This window comes from Panthera tigris, chromosome B4 (genome assembly GCF_018350195.1).
Source record: "Panthera tigris isolate Pti1 chromosome B4, P.tigris_Pti1_mat1.1, whole genome shotgun sequence".
NCBI classification, from domain to species: domain Eukaryota; kingdom Metazoa; phylum Chordata; class Mammalia; order Carnivora; family Felidae; genus Panthera; species Panthera tigris.
Window position 1 is genome coordinate 66,604,468 of NC_056666.1, and position 23,128 is coordinate 66,627,595.

A 23,128-nucleotide genomic window follows, 5' to 3' on the forward strand; every position below is an offset into this window, starting at 1 on the left:
GTCATATGTGTATACCACATCTTCTTTACCCATTCATCCATTGACACACACTGAACTTATTTCCATATCATGGCTATTGTGAATAATTTTCCTGTGAACATGGGAGTGCAGGTATCTCCATATGATGCTCTTTTCATTTCCTTTCAATATATACTCAGAAGTGGGATTCCTGAGTCCTATGGTAGTTCTACTTTTAATATTTTGAGGAACATACATTATGTTCACTGTAGTAGCTCCATCCATTTACATTCCTACCAACAGCAATCAAGAGTTCTCTTTTTCTACATCCTTGCTGGCACTTGTTTATCTCTTGCCTTTTTGATGATAGCCATTCTAACAGGTATGGGTTGATATCTCATTGTGGTTTTGATATGCATCTCCCTGAAGATGAGTGATGTTGAGCATCTTTTCATGTACCTGTTGACCATTTGTATGTCTTCTTTGGAAAGATGTCTATTCAGTTTCACTGCCCATTTACAAAATTAGCTTGTTCATTTTTGGCTAAGAGTTGTATGAGTTCATTATATATTTTGTATATTGAACCTTATCAGATAAATGATTTGCAGATATATTCTCCCATTGCATAGTTTGTCTTTTCATTTTGGGAAAGATTTTTTTTGCTGTGCAGAAGAGTTTTCGTTTTTTGTTGTCTGTTTGTTTTTATTTAAATTTTAGTTACCATACAGTGCAATATTGGTTCCAGGAGTAGAGTTCATCATATAACACCCAGTGCTCATCACAAGTGCCCTCCTTAATACCCATTATTCACCCACATCCCTCCATCAACCCTCAGTTCTCTATTGTTAAGAGTCTCTTGTAGTTTGTTTCCTTCTCTCTTCTTCCTCCCCCCCTTCTCATATGTTCATCTGTTTTATTTCTTAAATTCCACATATGAGTGAAATCATATGGTATTTGTCTTTCTCTGACTTATTTCACTTAACATAGTACATTTTAGCTCCATGCTTTTTAATTTTTTTAAATGTTTATGTTTGAGAGAGAGACAGACAGAGCGTGAGCAGGGGAGGGGCAGAGACAGAGAGGGAGAGGAAGACACAGACTCTGAAGCAGGTTCCAGGCTCTAAGCTGTCAGCACAGAGCTGTCAGCACAGAGCCCAATGCTGAACCTGAACCCACGAACCACGAGATTATGACCTGAGCCAAAGTTGGAGGCTCAACTGACTGAGCTATCCAGGTGCCCTGATTAGCTCCATGCTTCTTAGTTTGATATAGTTTCACATGTTTGTTTGCTTTTGGTGTCAAATCCAAAAAAAAATCATCTCCAAGACTGATGTCAAGGAACTTACCTCTTATGTTTTCTTCTAGGAGGTTTATGGTTTTAGGTCATATGTTGAACTTTTTAACCCATCTTGAGGTGAATTTGTGTATGGTGTAAGATAGGGGACCAGTTTATTTTTCATGAGGCTGTCCAGTGATTTATTTACCTTCATATATTTCCTTTCTCCTTCACTTTCTTTTCATTTATATATTCAACATGTTTATTGAGTACTTACCCTAAGAAGTATATTGGATGCTAGGAATAGAATAGAAAGTGATGGGGTCAGGGCACACTGCCCAAAAATAAGGCACCTTGGCATACTGACTATTCTAAGCAGAAGGAATTTGAGAAGCAGCAGAGAAACAGGAAGGATTCTCATTTGAGAACTGTCCTCCCTATACCTTGAGGAAAGGAACGTCTTTATCTCCAAGACAGAGGGACGCCGAGAACAATCTGAACAAACAAGCCTTGCTGTTTTTGAGGAACATTTATTATGCTTCACTTAGTTCATACCCTTTTTTGTTCAATCACATTTTCCCACTACTTTCCACTCTTCATCAAACCTAGTATAAAAGTGCTCAGGTTTAACCACTTACTTGGGTCTCTATTTCTTTATAAAGTTTTCCATTTAAAATTTATTCAGTAGATTTATTTAATAAAACTCTTCATTTGTATGAAGTTTATTTATTAATTTGTCTTCTGTTATAGAGTCCCTAGCTGAGAATTTAGAAGAGTAGAGGAAAAACATATTTTTCCTTCCCTACAAAAGCAAAAGTTTATTAGTGATGGTATTAGGAGGAGGACCTTTAGAAAGTGATTAGGTCATGATGTTGGAGCCCTCATGAATGAAATTAGTGCTTTTAAAAGGAGACCCCAGAGAGTTCTTCTTGCTTCTTTCACTGTGTGAGGACACAGTGAAGAGACAGCTTTCGCTGAACCAGGACTGAGGCTGTCACCAGACCCTGAATCTGAGAACACTTTGATTTTGGACTGCCAATTTCCAGACTGAGAAATTAATTTCTGTTGTTTATAACCACCCAATCTATGGCATTGTGTTAGTGCAGCCTGAATAGATTAAGACTCTTTACTAAAAGAAGGCACTGGTGCCGCTGGGCCACTGCTAGAATCAGGGACTTGAATATCATCAAGATTTTTTTCTCATTTTAGATATTAACTTAATTCTCTCAGGTTGTCTTTTTCATTTAGGCTTAAAACTTGACCTTAAAAAAGTAATATTGTTCATCTCTCCTGTTTTGCCACAAGGGAAACACTGAGAGTTGTTGCTTGGTTCTGAGTTTTAAAATTTTACTGAAAGGATACTACCTTGCCCTATTGGTGCCAGGTCCTAGCACTGGAACGATTATTTATAACCACAAGGATGTGATCCTATTATTGATTCATCTTGGGTCAGATGGCTGCCCCTAAATCAATCATTTTTCTAGAGACAGGGTTTTATAGGAAGATAGGAAGTTCTCTATGCAAACCATATAGCTGGTGTGTATGTAAAAAGCATTTTTCAGAAAAGGAAAGTAGTTAAAAGTACTGAGCAGACCAAATCGTGATATCTTGTATAAGGAGAGAAAAGACTTATGTTTCTATCAAGTTTAAAAATCTAGGGGCACCTGAATGCTCAGTAAGTTGAGTATGCTTAACCGACTAGGCCACCCAAGTGCCCCATGAGTGACTGACTCTTGATTTTTGGCTCAGGTCATGATCTCACAGTTGTGAGGTCGAGCCCTGCAGTGGAGCCTACTTAAAAAAAATCCATTAAGAGAGATAGAGTTAATGAAGTACAATAAACTGCTGTAAGTGCTATAATAGAGAACATATGTAGTGGTATGGACATGTATTACATAGCATCTGATATAGTTGGGGGGTCAAGGAAGTTTTGGGAGAAGAAAACAATAGAACTGAATTATTATGGCCCTTTTTATGAGGACTATGTAAGATGATGAAAAAGAGATGATTTGAATTATTTATGACAGTTTTTAGTGCTGTAATGACTTCTAGTACATATAGAATATAGGTAGTTTTAGTAGATTTCTAAGATGTACATTTATTTAATGAACATTGTATATCAAACATTGTTTTTAAAAGATTTTATTCTTATTTCTTATAATTTTTTTCATTATAGAAACTGTGAGAAAACCAACCCATGTGAATATGCATAGAGATATAAAAATGCCCTTAAGAAAGCATGATTTAGAACTTCCAATGTCACCTCACTATATACCATCTAAGCTCTGCATTGATGATGTAGAAAACAAGTAGGTTTTATCTAGGTTGTATATTATTTAGGTATTTAAACAGGTCATTATCAGTACTGTTTTATTCATTGGAAAATGTACAAAGGACTTACTTTTCTAGCTGTTTGTTTGGTTTTTTTTTTGTTTTTGTTTTTTTTTTTTGGTTTGGCTGTTAACAGTATTATTAAACTATTAAGACCTTTATCAAATGAGCTAATGTTTATACTATGTATTTTATGTGTAGTTTGACTTTCCTTATCCTAAAAATGTCTCTTGAGTAATAATATAATTTTTATAAAATTAGAGAATGATTTAGAGTTCTATATGTTTTTGTGTATTTGTATACAACTATGCATTTTAAATATATAGAAAAAGATAAGTTTATTGCCAGCTATTTTTTTTAACCTTAACATTTTCTTTTCATTTGTATGTACTATCAAAGACTAGGCAACAAGAAAGAACTTGCCCCAGTTCAGGTGAGATTTAAAACAAAAATTTTTAAGTTACTTTAACAATCGTGACATACCATCAAATGATATAAATTTTTCAAATATCAGAGAAAATTGTCCTTTAAAATTTTGTTTACAGTCTTAAATTATTTTTAAAGTTTTTTTTTTATTTTAATTTTATTTTTTATTTTTGAAGGAGAGAGAGAGACAGAGCATGAGCGGGGGAGGAGCAGAGAGAGAGAGGGAGACACAGAATCCGAAGCAGGCTCCAGGCTCTGAGCTGTCAGCACAGAGCCTGATGTGGGGCTTGAACTCACAAACCGTGAGATCATGACCTGAGCCAAAGTTGGACGCTTAACCAATGGAGCCACCCAGGCGCCCCTAAAGTTTTCAATATGAGAAAATTATACCTTAAGAATATTTTAACTGATTGTTTATGAGGAACCCTTTGGAGTTCTAGTAATGTAGATTAGTCCTCTGTGTATATAACAATTGATTCTCCTTGTTACTGATGAGCTACAAAGGATAATTCATTTGGGGATTCCTGATTTGGGTTAATATGATAAGCTGAGAAATTCCTCTCTTCTAGCATAGTGACTGGATTATTTTATATCAAATTATTTTCAATATTTCCACTGGTCTCAAGATTATTTTTTTCAATGTATTGCAAGTGATTTTTTAGTAAATAAAATTTTAATCAATTAGAAAATCTATAGATTGTGATTAAAGCTTGAAATTTTAAGGTTTAATGCTACATTATTATCTTTCTTTGCTTTGAATTGCCAAAATTAAACTACATCAGAGAATGGCAGTGATACCAAAATCTTTTGGAAATCTTTTTACCTGAATTGTGGGTCAGTGAAACTCAAATTTCCTGTCATTTGGAGATGGCATGAAACTTGAGGGTGGATCAGTAGTAAGAAAGGCAGACGGAAAGGAGCTCTTAAGTACAATTTTAGTTGATAACCTATCATGTCTTAACCTCTCTCGTCTTAAGAAATCTTGTTAATTACTGATGACTTACTTTTCCTTGGAACTTCTTCTGCAGTCCATGACATTTTCCACTTCTATTTGACTTTCCTCTTTTCTAGTTTATATATTTTGGCAAATCGAATGGTTGTATCTTCTTTTCCTATAGTTGTCACAAGTAATGGACTCAGAAAGAATGTTTGAACCTCAGTTCAACAGAATAGAAAATTGCAGTTTTACTCCACCATCCTTCGCAGCAGAGTTATCTTCTAACAGAAACATTACAAAACAAAATTTCATTCCCAGAACAGCACCTAGTCCTCAGAAAGTTGCATATGAAAAAAAGCAGGATGAGCAGGTACATTTAAATCACTAGACTTAGCATTTTATATTATTGTATTTTTATGAAATGCTCTTTTTTTTCTGTTCTGATGGATTTAAAAAATAATGGTTGTGAATTGCTATAGATATAGCCAATTTAGGATGTCAGGTATAATAATTCCTCTTTGGTCAAAATTTAATTGTCTGCACTGTAAAAGATTATGAATTCAAAAACTGGAATGTTCCTTAAAAATATTTGAAATCATCATCCTTTTATAAAATAATTGACAGTGAAATTGAAAATAGTTCAGTATGAGTATATAAGAGCTGATGATGGTAATCACAGTAAATGACTAGTTGGTGATGTCATGGTGGCCCAATTTGTATGATATGGAAAGGACCCTATGAAGAGCAGTACATAATCTCAGTGATGTCATGGTAATCCATTAAATTAGGAGTTGGGATGGCTTGATTCTTTTTTATGATTTGACAGGTGACAACTGGTTATGTGCACTTGAATTCAAACTATACAAATCTTTTTGTATAGATAGAGATGTGTAGTGCTAAAATGTTCTGTCAGTGAATTCTCTAAAATTAAAAATCTAAAAACATCCAGAGTTTAAAATTCTTAAATATATCTGCCATAGGCCATACAAGTAGTCATTTTATTAGATTATATAGAGAGTTTTAAAAAAATAAATAAAATTATGTATTATACTAATGTATAGTGGTAGTGGGGGGAAATGGTTATATAAACATGATGTCTTGTTAATGGCAATATTTAGTTTTGAATTTTTCCCATTTTTTTTTAGCATGCACTGGTTTTATGCCATATTTCTGTATTTGTCACTTATAAATGAATTTATAATTTATAAATTTGTAATTGCAATTTTATAAATTATAGTTATATATGGTGTGTTATATATAATATATAATGATATGATTCAGTTTTATTAAGATATTTATTAAAATATGTTTTCTGTTTTCCAGAGAAGAGAAAATGAAGTATTATATTCCAGTGATATGTTATCCTTACTAATATAAGGATCCATTAACTTTGGAATGATACAATAAAAACCATTTAGTTATTAGTTTGCATTTTATAAGACTAAAATGTGCATCCTAGATAGATTATGGGATAGAGAGAATAAAACTCTCTGTAATCTCTACTTAAATAATCTTTGCTTTTAGGCTGCAGGTTAGTGATTATCTCCAGAGGGGTAAATAATAATATACTTAATACCCAGAAGAGAAAATTAAAGAGAGAGGCTAATGTTCTTGTCCAGGATGTAGTGTCACATTGTGAAGTATTAGAGAACTCTTTAATTGCTTATTTGGAGTGGTTTCGAAAAAAATGAGAAGAATTAAAATGGAACTGTAAAACAAAAATGAGTTGAAAAAACAGGCTAGAAGAAGAAGTAGGCTTTGGCTTGCTGGTCTTTGAAAAAGTAGTATAGAGCCAACATATAGTATTCTCTTCTCTTTTGGTCTGTTTTTGTTTCTCACTTCATGAGATGACTTTGTCCCTGCATTTCTGTCACTGTTTCTTTGAAACTGAGATGTGAGATGTATTTCCAGACATTACTTCTATCTCTCCCTGACTTTTGACTCCCCCTCTTTTTCTGAATATCTCTTTTGTTTTCCCTTGTTTCATTTTGTTTTGTTTTTTACTGACTTTCTGTCATTGGTTGTCTTTGGACTTCTCATTTCTATGTTTCATGGCTAATAAGTAAAATGTGTTACAAATATAAATTATTATTACTGGATAGATTAGTGTTGGGCCACTGTAATGTCATACATTATATGGTACCATCCATATTAACACATGGATTACCTCATCTGGTTCCACAAGTTTTTCCATATGTTCCCCATTTTGGACTCAATGATACTGATATTCAGAAAGATTAAAGTAGCATTCTAAAATTACTCAGTAAATGGAAAAAACAGATAAGTACAGCTAGTTTTTTTTTTTTTTTTTAGACAAATTATTTTCTGTCAGAGACAATTTGCTCAATTGTATATAACCATTCATCTATCTGTGGACATTTGGGCTGTTTCCACACTTTGGCTATTATTGATAGTGCTGCTATAAACATGGGGGTGCATGTGTCCCTTTGAACAGCACACCTGTATCCCTTGGATAAATACCTAGGAGTGCAATTGCTGGATCATAGGGTAGTTCTATTTTTAATTTTTTGAGGAACCTCCATACTGTTTCCAGAGTGGCTGCACCAGCTTGCATTCCCACCAACAACGCAAAAAGAGATCCTCTTTCTCCGCATCCTCGCCAACATCTGTTGTTGCCTGAGTTGTTAATGTTAGTCATTCTGACAGGTGTGTAAGGTGGTAAAAAATATATATATTTGTTAACCTCTGAGAAAATGGTACTCCTCATAGTATCAGTTCTGTATTTTAATAATCATGTAAATACCGGTATTGCTTTTATTGCTAGCACATTATTTTGTTTTCAATAAGGACACAATTACTTTCTTTTAAACCAGAAAAGACTTTTTTTTATTTGCATATAGAGATCCACTTGAATGGTATTTTATGGTAAATAATTTAAATTGTGTATATGTACATTTACCATTTTGGCAGATTCTTCTTTCTTTTTTCAGCTCATTAAAGTTAATTATTCTAATAGTTTGGTTTCCAAATTAAATGAAAATCAAGATGCTCTCAGTCCATCATATAAAACAGCACAATTTGGGTCATTATTCGAAAGATTAAACAGGTAAGCAAAGATTTTTAATTTTTTAAGTAATCTCTACACAAAACATGGGGCTCAGACTTAACAACCCTGAGATCAAGAGTCACATTCTCTACCAACTGAGCCAGCCAGGCGTCCAGGAAAGCAGTCTTTGAAGGAAATAAAGAGGCTGCAGCATTCTTTGAGTATTAATTTGATTTTAATGGACACATTTTTTTAGAAATGTAGACAAACCTAAGTAATACTTCTAGAAAAAACACTGGAAGTTAAATAAGCATTTAATTAAAATAGTTTTAAGTAATTATTTTCTAATGTGCACAGTCTACCTTTCAATTATTTAAAAAAGCTCTTTTGAGCCAACGTGTTTGCATTTGTTTTATAACATCCATAAATTGCTAGTTCTTTTTCTGTATCATAAACATATTTATTTTTCATATTTGTGGTAGTTGATCAGTGCCCCACTTTTATTTTCTAGCTATTTGTATATAAATCCTGGCTCATTGTTTTAAAATCCATTAAACTTGTAAAACCAGTTTGAATCACTCTTGGTAATCGTGGTGAGAAACCTTGACTCTGTAATCCCATCCCAGTATTCCTCATTTTAGTAAATGACACTACTGTTCACTCACCTGCTTACACCAAAATTAAAGTTGTCCTTGATTGCTTCCTTTCCTTCAACTGCCAATATCTGTTACATCAACAAAGTATTGCCACTTCTGTACTTTAATAAACTTTAAAGTTAACTACTCACATTTCTACCTCAAGAGGTTCCATCCCAGTCTAAGCCACTACTGACTATAGCCTGGATAATTGTAATAGCCACATAACAGTTCTTTTTGTTTTCTCTGTCCTGAGATCCATTTATTATTATTATTTTTTTACAGTTCTATTGATGTATCATCAACGTGCAACAAACTGAATTTATCTAAAATGTGCACTTTGCTAAATTTTGACCTGTATCAAATATAATGAACATATTCATCATCATTGGTAGTTTCTTTGGGCATCTTTGTAATCTTCCTCTGGCCACTTCACATCCCTTACTCTCAGCCTAAGGCAACTGCTGATCTGCTTTCTATTAGTCTGTATTAATTAGTCTGTATTTTCTAAAACTTTATGTAAGTGGCATCATATAGTACGTTGTCTTTTTGGTCTAGTTTCTTTCACTCAGCATAATTATTTTGAGATTCTTCTATGTTGTTTGTTGTGTACATTGATATTCATTCCTTTTTATTGCAGAGTAGTATTCCATTGTATGGACACAGCACAATTTATTCATCTGTTGATGGACATTTGGGTTTTTTCCCCTCCAATTTTGGCTATTCCAAACAAAGCTGCTATGAAAGTTCATATAAAAGTCTTTGGACATATGCTTTCATTTCTCTTGGGTAAATATCTGCAAGTGGAATGGCTGGGTCATATGATAGGTGTATATGTAACTTTTTTTAAGGAACCAACAGACTATTTTCCAGAGTGATTTGAATCATTTTACATTCCTGTCAGCAATGTATGAAAGTTCCAGTTGCAACACTTCGTTGACACAGTTGGTACAGTCAGTCTTCTAAGATTTAGTCAGTAGTAGTACAGCTTTCTCCCTCTATCTGAAAGCAGAGCATTCCTATGAAACCTTTCATAAATTGAAATGGTGTTGTAAAGCAAAGAAGCAATTACAATTAACTTATATGGAAAATTTTTGGAGCTTTCCCAGACCCCCAAAAATAATCTCCCTTAGGTTTTTCTAATACCTTAGGACACATCTTGTCAATGATGCACAAAATAAATTGGGATAAGGCACAGATGCGCGCAGACACAGTTCAAAGCTGCAGTAGCTTGATGCTGAGATGCTGGGTGTAGTTCTGGGGAAGGAGCCTGGCAGTGCCACTCTTGCTGCTCAGGGTACCGTGTGCATGCCGCGTCTCTGACAGCTTGCTGCAGAACAAACACTGACTGACAGCTGTTTTCACTTTTCACCTTTTTTTTTTTTTGTAAAAGCAAAAATCCTTTTCAGATTTCCTTGGGTTAGTAAAAATAGGTACTAACGTAGATCCTTTCATAAAAGCGAAGTGGCATAATGTAAGCTTTTGAAAAGGCTGGATACATGTATCTCATTGTGGTTTTAATTTTACATTTCCCTAACAACTAATGATGTTCACAGCTTTTCATGTGCTTATTAGCTATTTGCATATCTTTGGTGAAATGCTTACCCTTTTTATTTCTGTAATTTTCTTTTTGAAGTAAAAAAAGGTTTTGATTTTGATTGAAATCCAGTTTATTAATTTTTTCATTTATGAATCTTGCATATGGTGTCATAGCTAACGAATCTTTGCTTAAACCAGGGTCATGAAGGTTTTCTCCTGTCTTGTAGTTTTAGATCTCACATTTAAATCTGTGATCCATTTTGAGTTAATTTTTATATATGGTGTGAAGTGAATTTCAAAATTCATCATTTACATTTGTGGAAAGGAAAGAAAATCTTTTCCCCGCTGAATTGTTTTGGCACCTTTGTTGAAAGTCAGTTCACCGAAAAATGTAATTTATTTTTCCCTTGGAATCTCAGTTCCATTCCATTGATCAATCATGTCTGCTTTTATATTAGTGCCATGCTGTCTTTATTACTATAGCTGTATTGTAAGTTTTGAAATTGGGAACTACATTAGTCCTTTAATTTGTTCTTCTTTTTGCAAAATGTTTTGGCTCCTAGGTCTTTGCATTTCCATCTAAGTTATAGGATCAGCCTGTCAGTTTCTATTTAAAAAAAGAAAAAAAGAAAAAGAGCAAGAGAGAGAAAGCAAGCCCACTTGGAATTTGGGGATCAACTTGGGGAAAATTGTGATTTTAAAATTAGTGATTCTTCCAATCCACAAGCATGAATTGTTTTTCCTATTAGTTTCTTTTTTTTTTTTTGAATGCAGATTTCATTCATAGTAATATGAATGAAGCTTTCTTCATAGTAATCCTAAATTTGAACTGTTCCAGATGTCCATTAAGAATAGAATATTAAAGGGGTGTCTGGGTGGCTCAGTTGGTTAAGCATCCAACTTCAGCTTGGGTCATGATCTTTCGGTTCGTGGGTTCAAGTTCCACATCGGGCTCTGTGCTGACAGTTTGGAGCCTGGAGCCTGCTTCAGATTCTGTGTCTCCCTCTCTGCTCCTCCCCTGCTTATGCTCTCTGTCTCTCTCTGTCTCTCTCTCAAAAATAAACATTAAAAAAATATTATACGTACACGTGCAACTAGTGAAACATTGTGTGTCAACTCTACTTCAATACAAAGAATAGAGTATTATATAATCATATAATGGAATAATACACAGAAATGGAAAAGAATGGACTACTGATAACATGCAGTAGCAAGTAACAACATGGATGAAACTCCATACCAAAGAGGACCATTGTATAATTCCATGTATATGAAGTCCAAAGACAGCCTTGATTAATGTATGGTGACAGCAAACAGAATGGTGGTTACTGTTGGGAGTTATAAACTTGGAGGAGCATGAGAAAACCTTCCAGTATGCTTGAAATGTTCTCTCTCCCCAGCCCCCACAGTTTTATTGAGATATAACTGACAAAAATAAATTCAAATAAGTCGTATGTTTAAGGTGTTCAACATGATGATTTGATATACATATATGTTGTGATATGATTACCACAGTCAAGGTAACTAGCATATTCATCACCTTATGTAGTTACCTTTGTGTGTGTGTGTGTGTGTGTGTGTGTGTGTGTGTGTGTGTGTGTGTTAAGTCTATGTAAGAGATGCTCTGTTAACAGATTCCAAATATGTAATGTATTATTCTAGCCCCTATGTTGTACATTAGTGACAAATATAACTTACTTGTGTTTTAACTGGAAGTTTGTACCCTTTGACTAATATCTCCCCATTTCCACCCCCGCCCCCCACCCCCTTCCCCAGCCTCTGGCAGTTCTGCTCTTTGCTTCTTGGAATGTGACTTTTTAGATTCCACATATAAGTGAGGTCACATGGTATTTATATTTCTGTGTCTGGCTTATTTCACTTAGCGTAATGTCATTCATATTCATCCATATTGTCACAAATGTCAGGATTTCCTTATTTTTTTATGGCTGAACAATATTCCATTGTATTTAATCTCTAATTTCTCTTAGTGTAATGTATTGTGTTCAATAAAGCCTTGTGCTTCCTTGGCTAAATTTATTCCTAAGCATTTTATTATTTTTATGCTTTTGTGAGTGGTATTATTTTCTTAGTTTCATTTTTGAATTGTTCTTTGCTGGTATATAGGAATACAATTAATTTTTTAAGATTGATCTTGTCTCCTGTGACCTTGTTGAACTCATTATTAGTTTTACTAGTGGTTTTGTAGATTCTTTAGGTTTTTCACTATTACTGGATTATGTTGTCTATAAATAGAGATATTTTTAATGGTTTTTCAGTCTGGATGCCTTTTACTTCTTTTTCTTGCTGACTGCAGTGACTAGAATCTCTAGTATAGTGTTGAATAGCAAACAAGCAAGGCAAGAGTGGGCATACTTGTATTATTCCCAGTCTTAGAGAAAAGCATTTAGCCTTACACTATCATGATGTCAGTTGTAGGTTTTTAGTAGGTGCCCTCTATCAGGGTTAGGGAATTCCCTTCTATCCCTAGTTCTTTGAAAGTTTTTAGCATGGATTTTGTCAAATGTTCTTTCTGTGTCTCTTGAGATTATCTTGTAGGTTTTTTTCTTTTATTCTATTAATATATTGTATATTACTTTATTTTCAAAAGTTAAACCACCTTAGGTTCCTGGGATAAAAGCTGCTTGATCTTGGTATATAATCCTCTTCATATCTTGTGGGATTTGGTTTGCTATTATTTTGTTGATAATTTTTACATCTCTGTTCGTGAAGAAATTGGTCTGATTTTTTTCTTGTGATGTTTTTGGCTTTGGTACTAAAGTTGATACTGACTTTACGGTAGAGTGAGTTGGAAAATGTGTCCTCTATTGAAGGAATTTGTGGAGGATTTATATTTTTTCCTTAAATGTTTTTGCACCTGCTTTACTTAATGGGATGACTTTTAACTACTATATATATTTTTTAATGTCTTTAGGTTTTCTAATTTCTTCTTGAGTCAATTGTGGCAATGTGTGTTTTTCTAAGAATTTATTCATTTCATCTAAGTTGTGTAATTTGTTAGCTGTGTGATAAAGTTGTTTATAGTATTTCCTTGAAAACCTTTTAATTTCCTTAAAGTTGGTAGTGATGTCCCTTCTTTAATTCTAGATCTGTGTATTTCTTCTTTTTCTTTCTTGGTCAATATAGCTAAAGATTTTATTGATATTTTTAAAGAACTAAGTTTTGCATTTCATTTGCTTTCTTTGTTATTTTTCTGTTTTCCATTCCATTGATTTCTGTCTTAATGCTCCTAATTTCCTTTTTCTGCTCGCTTTGGGTTTAGTTTGTCCTTTGTGTGTGTGTGTGTGTGTGTGTGTGTGTGTGTGTGTGTATTTTGTAGATTCTTAAAGTGTAACTTTAACTTACTGATTTGATATTTTCTTCTGATTTAATATAAGTATTTAAAACTGTAAATTTCCCTCTAACCAATGCTTAGAGGTCAACCAATGATTGCTTGGAGGTTGTGTTTAAACATATTGAGCTAATAAGGCTTTTTTTCTGTGTGCAAGAACTCACATTCAGTCAGGGATGAGTAGATACCTGATGCCCTCTCTTGAGTGTGTATACAGCTTTACACATGTATGCAGCCTTTCAGACTGCTGGGGTATTTGGGAGTTTTCTCGATCTCCCTATGAAATTTCTGGATGGTTTTTTGCTTGCTCCAAATATAGCAACCTCAGTTAGCTATGGTGATGGGCTTTCCTGAGGGCTTGCCACCAAGGTAATGTTATTTTTGGCAAATTCCCTGGGCATGGGGCTCCTCTGTCTTCCTTCCTAGACTACTAAGCATTGGTAGAGCTATCAGCCATGGAGCTGGGGGTGGGAGGGAGGTAACTTCCCAGGGCTCCACAGTGGTAAGTGTTCACTGTTAAGGTTTCGTATTTTTTCTTGAAGTACTGCTTCTCAGTTTATTGTATGCCTTGGTTACTCTCCAGATTCTGAAATGATTGTTTCTGCAAGTGTTACCTGTTTCTGTCATTGCTTTTGGGCGACAGGATTTGCCAGACTTCACTTACTCCAAGAGTCTGTCCCATATTGATTAATTTTTGAATGTTAAATAAGCTTTGTATTCAGGAGATAAACTCCACTTGTTATAGCATGCTATCGTTGTTATGCATTCTTGTTTTTGATTTGCTAAAATTTTATTAGGAATTTTTGCATTAATCTTTATGAGGGTTATTATTTTCTATATTTCTTTCCTTGTGATAACTTTGTCTGGTTTTGAAATCAGCCTAACGTTGATGTAGTAGGGTGACTTGGGATGTATTCCCTAATGTGTAATTTTCTGAAGGTTTATGTAGAATTGATACAATTTCTTCCTCAAATGTCTGATAGAGTTCATCAATGAAGCCAATTGGTATGGAGTCTTTTTTTGTGGGAAGGTTTTTTTAAAAACTATAATTTCCATATTTTACTAAATACAAGGCTAGTCTGAATATTTTTTCTTTGAGTGAAATTTGGTAGTTTGTCATACAAGGATTATATCTATGTTTTATCTATGTTGTAGAATTTATTGACTGGAAATTAATAATAATCTCTTGTTATGTATTTAAAATTTTTAACATTTGTAGTGATGTCTTTTCTCTCCTTGCTAATACAGATAAGTTATGTCTTTCCCTTCTTTTTCCTGTTTTAAATTGAAGTATAATTGGCCTGTAACATTATAGTAGTTTAAGGTACAGTGTAATTAAATATTTGTATACATTGTACAATAATCACAATAAGTATAGTTACCATCTGTCAGGATACAAAGTTACAAAATTCTTATGTTGAGAATTTCTAAGATTTAACTCTTAGCAAATTTCAAGTACGCAATACAATATTAATTGACTATAGTCACCATGCTATAGTCACCATTACATTCCCACGACTGACTTATTTTATAATTGGACTTTTTACCTCTTGACCAACTTGACCCATTTCACCCACTCCACAACTTCCCTCCCCTCTGGCAACCACCAGTCTGTTCTTCGTATCCATTAGTTTTGTTTTGTTTGCTTGTTTGTTTTTTTTCTTTATTTTTTAGGTACATAAGTAAAATTAAGTTATTTTTCTTTATTTCTCTGGCTTATTTGATTTAGCATAATACCCTCAAGTTCCATGTATGTTGTTACTGTTCCATGTATGTTGTCATGTTAATGACAAGATTTCATTCTTTTTTATAGCTAATAGTATTTCATTATATATATATATATATATTGAATTGAATATATATAATAGATATACATATATATTATATGTATATATATAATATATATATAAATATATATAATATATAAATATATAATATATATATTTATATATAAATATAAATTATATATATAAACATATATATAAAAATATATATAAATATATATATAATATATAAAATATAAATATATATAAATATATATATATAAATATATATATATAAATATATATATACATATATATATATATTTTCCCCATCTTATTTATCCATTCATCTATCATCGATGGACACTAGGTTGTTTCCATATCTTGGCTATTCTAAATAATACTGCAGTGAACATTGGAATGCATATATCTTTTTGCTCCCCCCACCCCCAGATTATTCTTATTTAGAGATGTTTACCTAGGGTGAAAGCTGAGGTCATTCATCAGAGATCATTTTTCTTATCCAGTAAAGGTGTTTTAGTGCTGTAAATTGTCCACTAACTGGTCCTTTTGCTGTATTCTCCAAATTTTGATATGTTTTGTTTTAATTTTCATTCAGTTAAATATCTTCCTAATTTTTCTTTTGATTTCTTTTTCAGTCTATGAGTTAGTTAGAAATTTGTTGTTTGATTCCTAGACATCCTAAGGCATTCCTGTTATCTTTCTAAATTAGTTCCATTGTGGGCAGGAAACATCCTTTGTATGACTTGAATCCTTTCACATTTGTTGAGACTTGTGTTATGGTCAAGAATGTGGTTTACATTTTTTGTGATTATTGATATGGTAGGGTTTCAATAGGTTCTCTTATTATTTTTTATTTGTCCCATATCTGTTTATTTTTCCTCTTTTTCTACCTTTTTTTAATTTGAGTGGGTTTTTTTAATGGCTTAATTTATTTTTTTTCTTGGCTTATTAGTTATGTCTGTTTTGTTTTTCAGTGGTTGCTTTAGTTTATAGTATATATTTTAACTTATCACAGAGTATCTTAAAATTTTACCACTTCAAGTATACTATAATAACATAGTATGCTTCCATTTTTCCATTCTGGCCTTTGTGTAGTTATATTCATATATTTTACTTACATACATGTTACGGATACAGTAATATATTATTGCTTATCTGTAAAAAGAGCTAAAAAATGAGAAAACATGTTTTTTATATTTAAGTACAAATTTACTGTTTTTGATGGTCTTCATTATTTTGTGTAGATCTAGATTTCCATCTGGTGCCATTTTCCTTCTAAAGACTTCCTTTAATATTTCTTCTAAAAGGGTCTGCTAGTGATTAATTCTTTAATCTTTTGTGTATTTGTCTCTCTTGTATTCTTTTTGAAAGATGTATTTTGACTTGCATTTTTGCAACAAGAAATGTGCTGTCATTTTTAATATCTGTATATGCAGTATACAATTTTTCTGTTTTTAAGATTTTTCCATCATGTATTCTCTACCATCGACTTTCTACTATGGATTTTATCCATTGCTTAGGATGTTCATTTTCTTACCATTTCTTGTGTTTGGGCTGTGTTGAGCTTCTTAAATCTGTGAACTTACCATTTTTATCAAATTTGAAAACAGTTTAGCCATTAACTTTTAAAATATTTTTTTTCTGATTTCTTTCTCGTCTTTGGGACACAAATTTCATGTAAGTTAGCCCACTTGAAGTTGTGTCATAGTTTGCTAATGTTTTGTTTTTATATTTTCAATATTTTTTCCTTTATTTCACCTTACATAGATTATATTGCTTTATCTTCAAACTCACTAATTGTATATTCTTTGATGTATATTCTTTGATCTTCTCAAATCTGTTCAGTATAGTTTTCATCTCTATAGACGTTTGATTTAATTTTTCTTTATATCTTCCATGCATTTATTTCAACATGCCTAGTCTTTCCTCTTTCTTCTTGAAAATAGGGAATATAGTCATAATAACTTATTTTAATGTCCTTGTCTACAAATTCTATCATTTGTGTCATTTCTTGGTCTATTTCTAATCGATTTTTCTTCTCATTATGGGTTGTAACTTTTGGTTTCTTTCTATTCCTGGTAATTTTGTTTGAATTATGTACATTATGAATTTCGTCCTTCGGGTGTCTGGAAATTTTTGTATCTGTATAAATTATTGTAAGCTTTCTTCTTGATACAGTTCAGCTACTTGAAAATAGTATGATCTTATTGAGGCTTATCTTAAAAACTATTTTTTTAAATGTTTATTTATTTTGAGAGAGCAAGAGCGCACGAGCAAGTAGGGGAGGGGCAGAGAGAGAGGGAGAGAGAATCCCAAGCAGGCTGTGTTGTCAGTTCAGAGTCCGACACAGGTCTCAATCTCATGAATTGTGAGATCATGATCTGAGACCAAATTAAGAGTCAGGCACTTAACCCACTGAGCCACTTAGGTGCCCCGATGCTTGCTTTAACTTTTTAAGTGGGACCAGATATGCCTTTAGTCTATGGTTAATTTTGCCCCCTGCTGAGGTACACTTCTGAGTACTCTGATTCCTTTTGCATTATGAGGTTTTCCACTCTGGCTGATGGAAATACATTTTCCATCTATGTGTGAGTTTCTGGACTTGTTCCATCTTCTCCTTTTAGATGTTTTATTCCCCTTCCACACCCCAGCCTTGGGTATTACTTCCTATGCATGTGCTGATCAGTACTCAGCTGGAGATTTGAGAACTCTCTGTAGATCTCCAAAGTTCTTTCTCTGAAGCACTTTCCTTCATGATACTTTGCCCTGTGAACTCTATTCTCTGTATGCTTTCTGAACGTCTAGCTCTGTTTTTTTCAACAAAGGGAATCTGTGAGCTCTGACTGGGTTGTCTATTTTTATTTTGTGGCTTTTTTTTTCTTGAGAGAGAGAGGGTGCAAGTGAGTGAGGCACAGAGGGAGAGAGAGAGAGAGAAGTGGGGCTCACCGGAACTTGTGTTTTACCTCAAGTGGGGCTCATGCTCACCCAATGTGGGACTTGAACTCACAAACTGTGAGATCATGACCTGAGCCAAAGTCAGATGCTTAACAACTGAGCCACCCAGTCACCCCTGTTTTGTGGCTTTTATACTCTTTAGGCAGTAAGCTAGGAGCAATCCTAGGGTTCACCTCATTTGCTGTGTTTTCTCTCTCTCTCTCTCTCTCTCTCTCTCTCTCTCTCTCTCTCTCTCTCTCTAAGATCATTATCCTGTTCTACCAGATGGTTGATGTCTGAAAACTTTTGTGTCCTGTATTTTGTCCAATTTTTTAAATTGTGTCAATTAAAAGGGGAAATCTAGTTCCTCTTACTTGATACTGGCTAGTTGGAAGTTTTGAAATTTATATTCAGCTAACAATGAAACTCATATTTTTCAAGGCAAAATGCAAGTCAGTTTTACTTTTGTATGTAGAACCTTTCAGCGTTTCTTATTGCTCTCTTAACAAATAAAGCTCTATCCATATGATCCAGTAATTCTACCACTGGGTACTTAACCCAAGGAAAATTAAAACACTAATGCAAAAAGATATATGCGGCCCTATGTTTCTTGCAGCATTATTTACAATAGTAAATTATGGAATCAACCCAAGTGTCCATCCATAGATGACTGGATAAAGAAGATGTATGTATATATCCATAATGGAATGTTACCCGCCATAAAAAAGAAGGAAATCTTGCCATTTGCAGCAACATGAGTGGATTTAGATAGTATAATGCTGAGTGAAACAGGTCAATCAGAGAAGGACAAAACCATATGATTTCACTCATATGGGATTTAAGAAACAAATAAAAAAAGGGGCAAGAAACCAGACACTTAAATTTAGAGAACAAATTGGTGGTTACCAGAGAGGGATGGGTGGGGAGGATGAGTGAAATAGGTGAAGATTAAGAGTATATTTACTGTGATAAGCACTGAGTATGCATAGAATTATTGAATCATAATTTATACCTGAAACTAATATAACACTGTATGGTAATTATACTTGAATAAAAAAGTGAAGTTTTGTATACTCTGGGTTCTTTTAAAACCTTATATCATAGGTGTTCTTTCACTGATTCTATTCAAGCTTTATTCCTTTCTTTTTGTTCCTTAAGTGTGCTGCCAGTCTTACATCTATGCTTATTCTATTCCCTTGATGATGCTTACTCCTTTCTTCACATGTCTGGCCATTCTGTTTCTTTCTCTTATTTATCACTTCCTTACTAGGGACTTTCCTGACCAAACTATCTGATGCAGGACTTCTAACACAAGTTATTCCATCATGTGATCTTGTAGCATCTATATAACTGTTGTAATTATCTTTTTTATTTATTTCTTTTACCCTTTGTACTTATTGATGGTTAAGTATTTAATTATTTTAAGAATTTTCCTTTTTTCCCCAAAGTTTTTTTTATTTGTTTATTTATTTGTTTGTTTAGAGTGAGCACGAGCAGGGGATGGGGCAGAGAGAGAGGGAGAGAGAGAATCCCAAGCTGGCTTTGTGCTGTCAGTGCAGAGCCCAACATGGGGCTTGATCTTACAAACTGTGAGATGGTGACCTGAGCCAAAATCAAGAGTCGGACACTTGGCTGACTGACCCACCCTGGTGCCCTAATGGTTATGTATTTATAATTTTCCTGAACTAGAATATAAGCTGTGTTGTCTCCTTCTACATAGTAGGAATACATTAAATGTGTTTAATACACATAAATAAGCCTTCCTTTACTTTTTTTTTTTTATTTAGAGTAATAAAATTTCTCTGGTGTTAAGATGTATATTACTGCATAGTATAGGTTATGTCTTTTGGTATAACATAATAGCATCATTCTGTCCAAAACATCAATGAGACCTATATTGTGAAACAGTGTAGGATCGTTATCTATGAACATACATGGGTAAAACATCTCTCACTGCTTAAAAGTAAACTTAACTCTTTTATCTCTCTGCCCACAACATATGGCATAGTGTCTGGAAACACAGCAGACATACATGCTCATTAAGTATTTAATAAATAACTTAAAAAATGGAAATCAGAGTTTTGGTAGTCTATATATCTTTTCTAAATTTCTTTGTTACCTCCAATCTTTGCAACAACTCAATCCCAGGTAAATTTGTTGATAGTCAATGGCAACAAAATCCAGAATATCTTGATTTCTAATTGTGTTCTATGATAGTTTTGATCTGATACAAATTGGACATGTTAGAATTATGATTTCCTCATTAGAAGGAACTTAAAAGTTATCTAGTCTTACCTTTTCATCTAATTTATCTTATATCTTAGATTACTTATATACGCACTTGTATATATGTTTTTCTGCCTTGAGAACTTTAGAATTGTTAGGTTGAAAAAAAAGCTGTTCTAATATTCCCATGATTATTTGATTTTATGTTTTAACACAGGATAACTTTTCTCTGTACAGTCTTTAAATATCTTTCCCTGGTTAAATGAAGCAGCAGCTACACACAGTGTCTAGGTTATTCACTAGATCTTGTTACAGAAAACAAACTATATATAGGTTGGGCATATTTTGTTTTATTAACATAATAGTAAATTGAACCCATACTAATTTTTCATGATGAAATACTGAACTAAGTGTAGATTAATTTTATACTTACTAAAGCACTAGAAGAATACATTAGACAAATTTCCACCCAAAGCAATATTTTTTTAATTAAAAAAAATTAAAACATAGTCTAAGTAATTGTTAGTAGCTACTTGATATGTTCTCTAAGAATTTAAGTGCTTCAAAATGAAAATGCCCTATTTTTTTTCTTTCTAAATATGTTTTTATGTATCCCAAAGTCCAAGAAATAGGAATTTCCTTACTGGAAGACCTGTTACAGTTATGGGTGAAGATTGTGGAAGCATGAATGAGCAAAGACAAACAGACTTTATTACTGAAAAACAATCAGTACAACCTATTTGGAGAGAAAATAGAAGAGAGGTTTCAAATTTTCTTGAAGACATGAACCAGCCAACAGCCAGCCTTATATCAGAGAATTGTAACTCTTTTATTAGTGAAAATGTGATCAATTTATTAAACACAGATCAACAGAGGATAAAGAAAACCTTTGACAAGTGTGGTTATGACAGTATGGGAGATAGTTGCGCAAACACAAATTCTGATAAAAATCATTCAGCTGGTCAATGCATTAGAAGTATTTTTACAGATCCAGAGTTGACTTTTAGTTGTTCGACTTTTAATGAAACACATTATCCAGAGAGGTGTCAGCCAAACAAGAAGTATCAGAAAGAGTACAACAATAATGAAAGAAATACTTTTACGATATCTTTTAAGAAGGATTGTTGTATAGCCAGCTCTGAAAATAAAGGTGAGTGTCATACACGAAAAACATAATTTATTGGGGTTTTTTTGTTTTCAGTTTTAGGTGTGTGTGTGTGTGTGCGCGCGTGCATGCGTGCCCTCGTGTGTGTGTGTGTGTGTGTGTGTGTGTTTAGGAAGCCTTATGAAATTAAAAATAGCATTGTATTACATGACTTTTTGTATCAGTAATTCCCCTCTGTATGGGTCATAAGCTTTAAATTAAAAAACAGAGATGGTCTATGTTAAGGTTTTGGTTCAGTGCATGTTTTTATTTTTAAAGGAAAATTTGAAAGTGATTGCCAAGAGAAGACACCACAGAATGAAATCCAGAAACATCCGGTGAATTATATGTAAGTTTTTAGGTAAATCCAGGGAATACAAATCAGGATCTAGTGTGATGCATGTTGAAGGTTTGACCTGATGCAAAATGAGGTAGGCGAATAGCTGTCTGAGAGTGGGTAGACCAGCCTCAAGGAAGGCTTACCACTTACCAGAATCTTGGTAATACCACCCCACTTGAGAGTATGGTGCTCATATTTGCAGTGCAAAAATATCTGGAATGATAGTATTAATTAGATTTGGGAAAACTGACTTACGTATATATAAGAAACTTATGTACCCACCATAGTGTCAGTTTATTAATTTATAGTAAGAAATAGAAGAGTCACATGTATAGCAATGCTTCCTTGCATGGTGAGCATATTTCCCAACTTTTGGCAGTTCTTTATGGGAAGATTGCTTGGTTAGTATAAAATCAGAACAAGAGAGGGATAGAATTCAAATATTAATAGCATAAGCAAGCATATTAACAGTTTATGGGACTGTTATTATAGGTAATTAAACAAAAGTTCTAGTTTCAGAAGAGCACAAACTTTTTTTGTAGTGATTATGATGTAGTCAGATTTTGGTCATTGAAAATCATGAACTAGCATATATTTTTATTCTGAAAGTATTTCTTATGGAAACATTTAAATGTATTTATAAAAAGAGTACATAAATGCTATTTTTATGGGATTGACACAACAAATTAATTAAAATGTAGATTCACAACTTAAAATCAACAAAGTAGCTACTTTGTTGACAGATACTCAAATTTTCAGAAACGTGTGAATAAAAAACATTGTAGGCCTTGAATTTTTGAATGTACTTTATGAAAGTGATTTAGAACATGGTCCTCAAATCTGGCTAAAGGTCCACATAACTTGAAGGGGTGATTTTTTTGAATTAAAAATGCCAAGTTTGATCCACATATAATAAATAAGCTCTTTAGGCTGGAGCTTATGAATCTGTTTTTTGAAAAGCTTCCCTTGTAATTCTGATCTGAAACCAACATTGGGAACAATAATTTAGAACAAGGGTTTTCAGTAGGATTAAAGCACGCTTTAAAAGCATCTTATTTATGATCCTTAGGGGTAATATCTCTTTGGAAGGATTGCATTCTAATCCATCATGGGACTTGGGATTTGGTGAGGTAAAGTACATCTTACATTATTTTTCCAATTAAGTCAGTTGTATTATGTGATAATATAATAATACTGGTTGGCAGTTTACTTTGGTTTAAAGTTTGATTTAAAGTTAGT

The 23,128-nt window shown here is 33.3% G+C and overlaps 1 protein-coding gene across 2 annotated transcripts in view; it reads left to right on the plus strand.

The window, feature by feature from the left end:
• CB4H12orf40 (chromosome B4 C12orf40 homolog) overlaps nucleotides 1–23,128 on the plus strand; it is a 56,687-nt gene that overhangs the window by 4,559 nt on the left and 29,000 nt on the right. For both annotated transcript variants that reach the window (XM_007090798.3, XM_042990805.1), the window contains exons 3-9: nucleotides 3,411–3,543; nucleotides 3,965–3,998; nucleotides 5,110–5,298; nucleotides 7,880–7,995; nucleotides 21,026–21,555; nucleotides 21,829–21,898; nucleotides 22,959–23,019. In XM_007090798.3, the coding sequence (XP_007090860.3) occupies nucleotides 3,411–3,543; nucleotides 3,965–3,998; nucleotides 5,110–5,298; nucleotides 7,880–7,995; nucleotides 21,026–21,555; nucleotides 21,829–21,898; nucleotides 22,959–23,019 (1,133 nt within the window). The remainder of the gene's footprint in view (nucleotides 1–3,410; nucleotides 3,544–3,964; nucleotides 3,999–5,109; nucleotides 5,299–7,879; nucleotides 7,996–21,025; nucleotides 21,556–21,828; nucleotides 21,899–22,958; nucleotides 23,020–23,128) is intronic.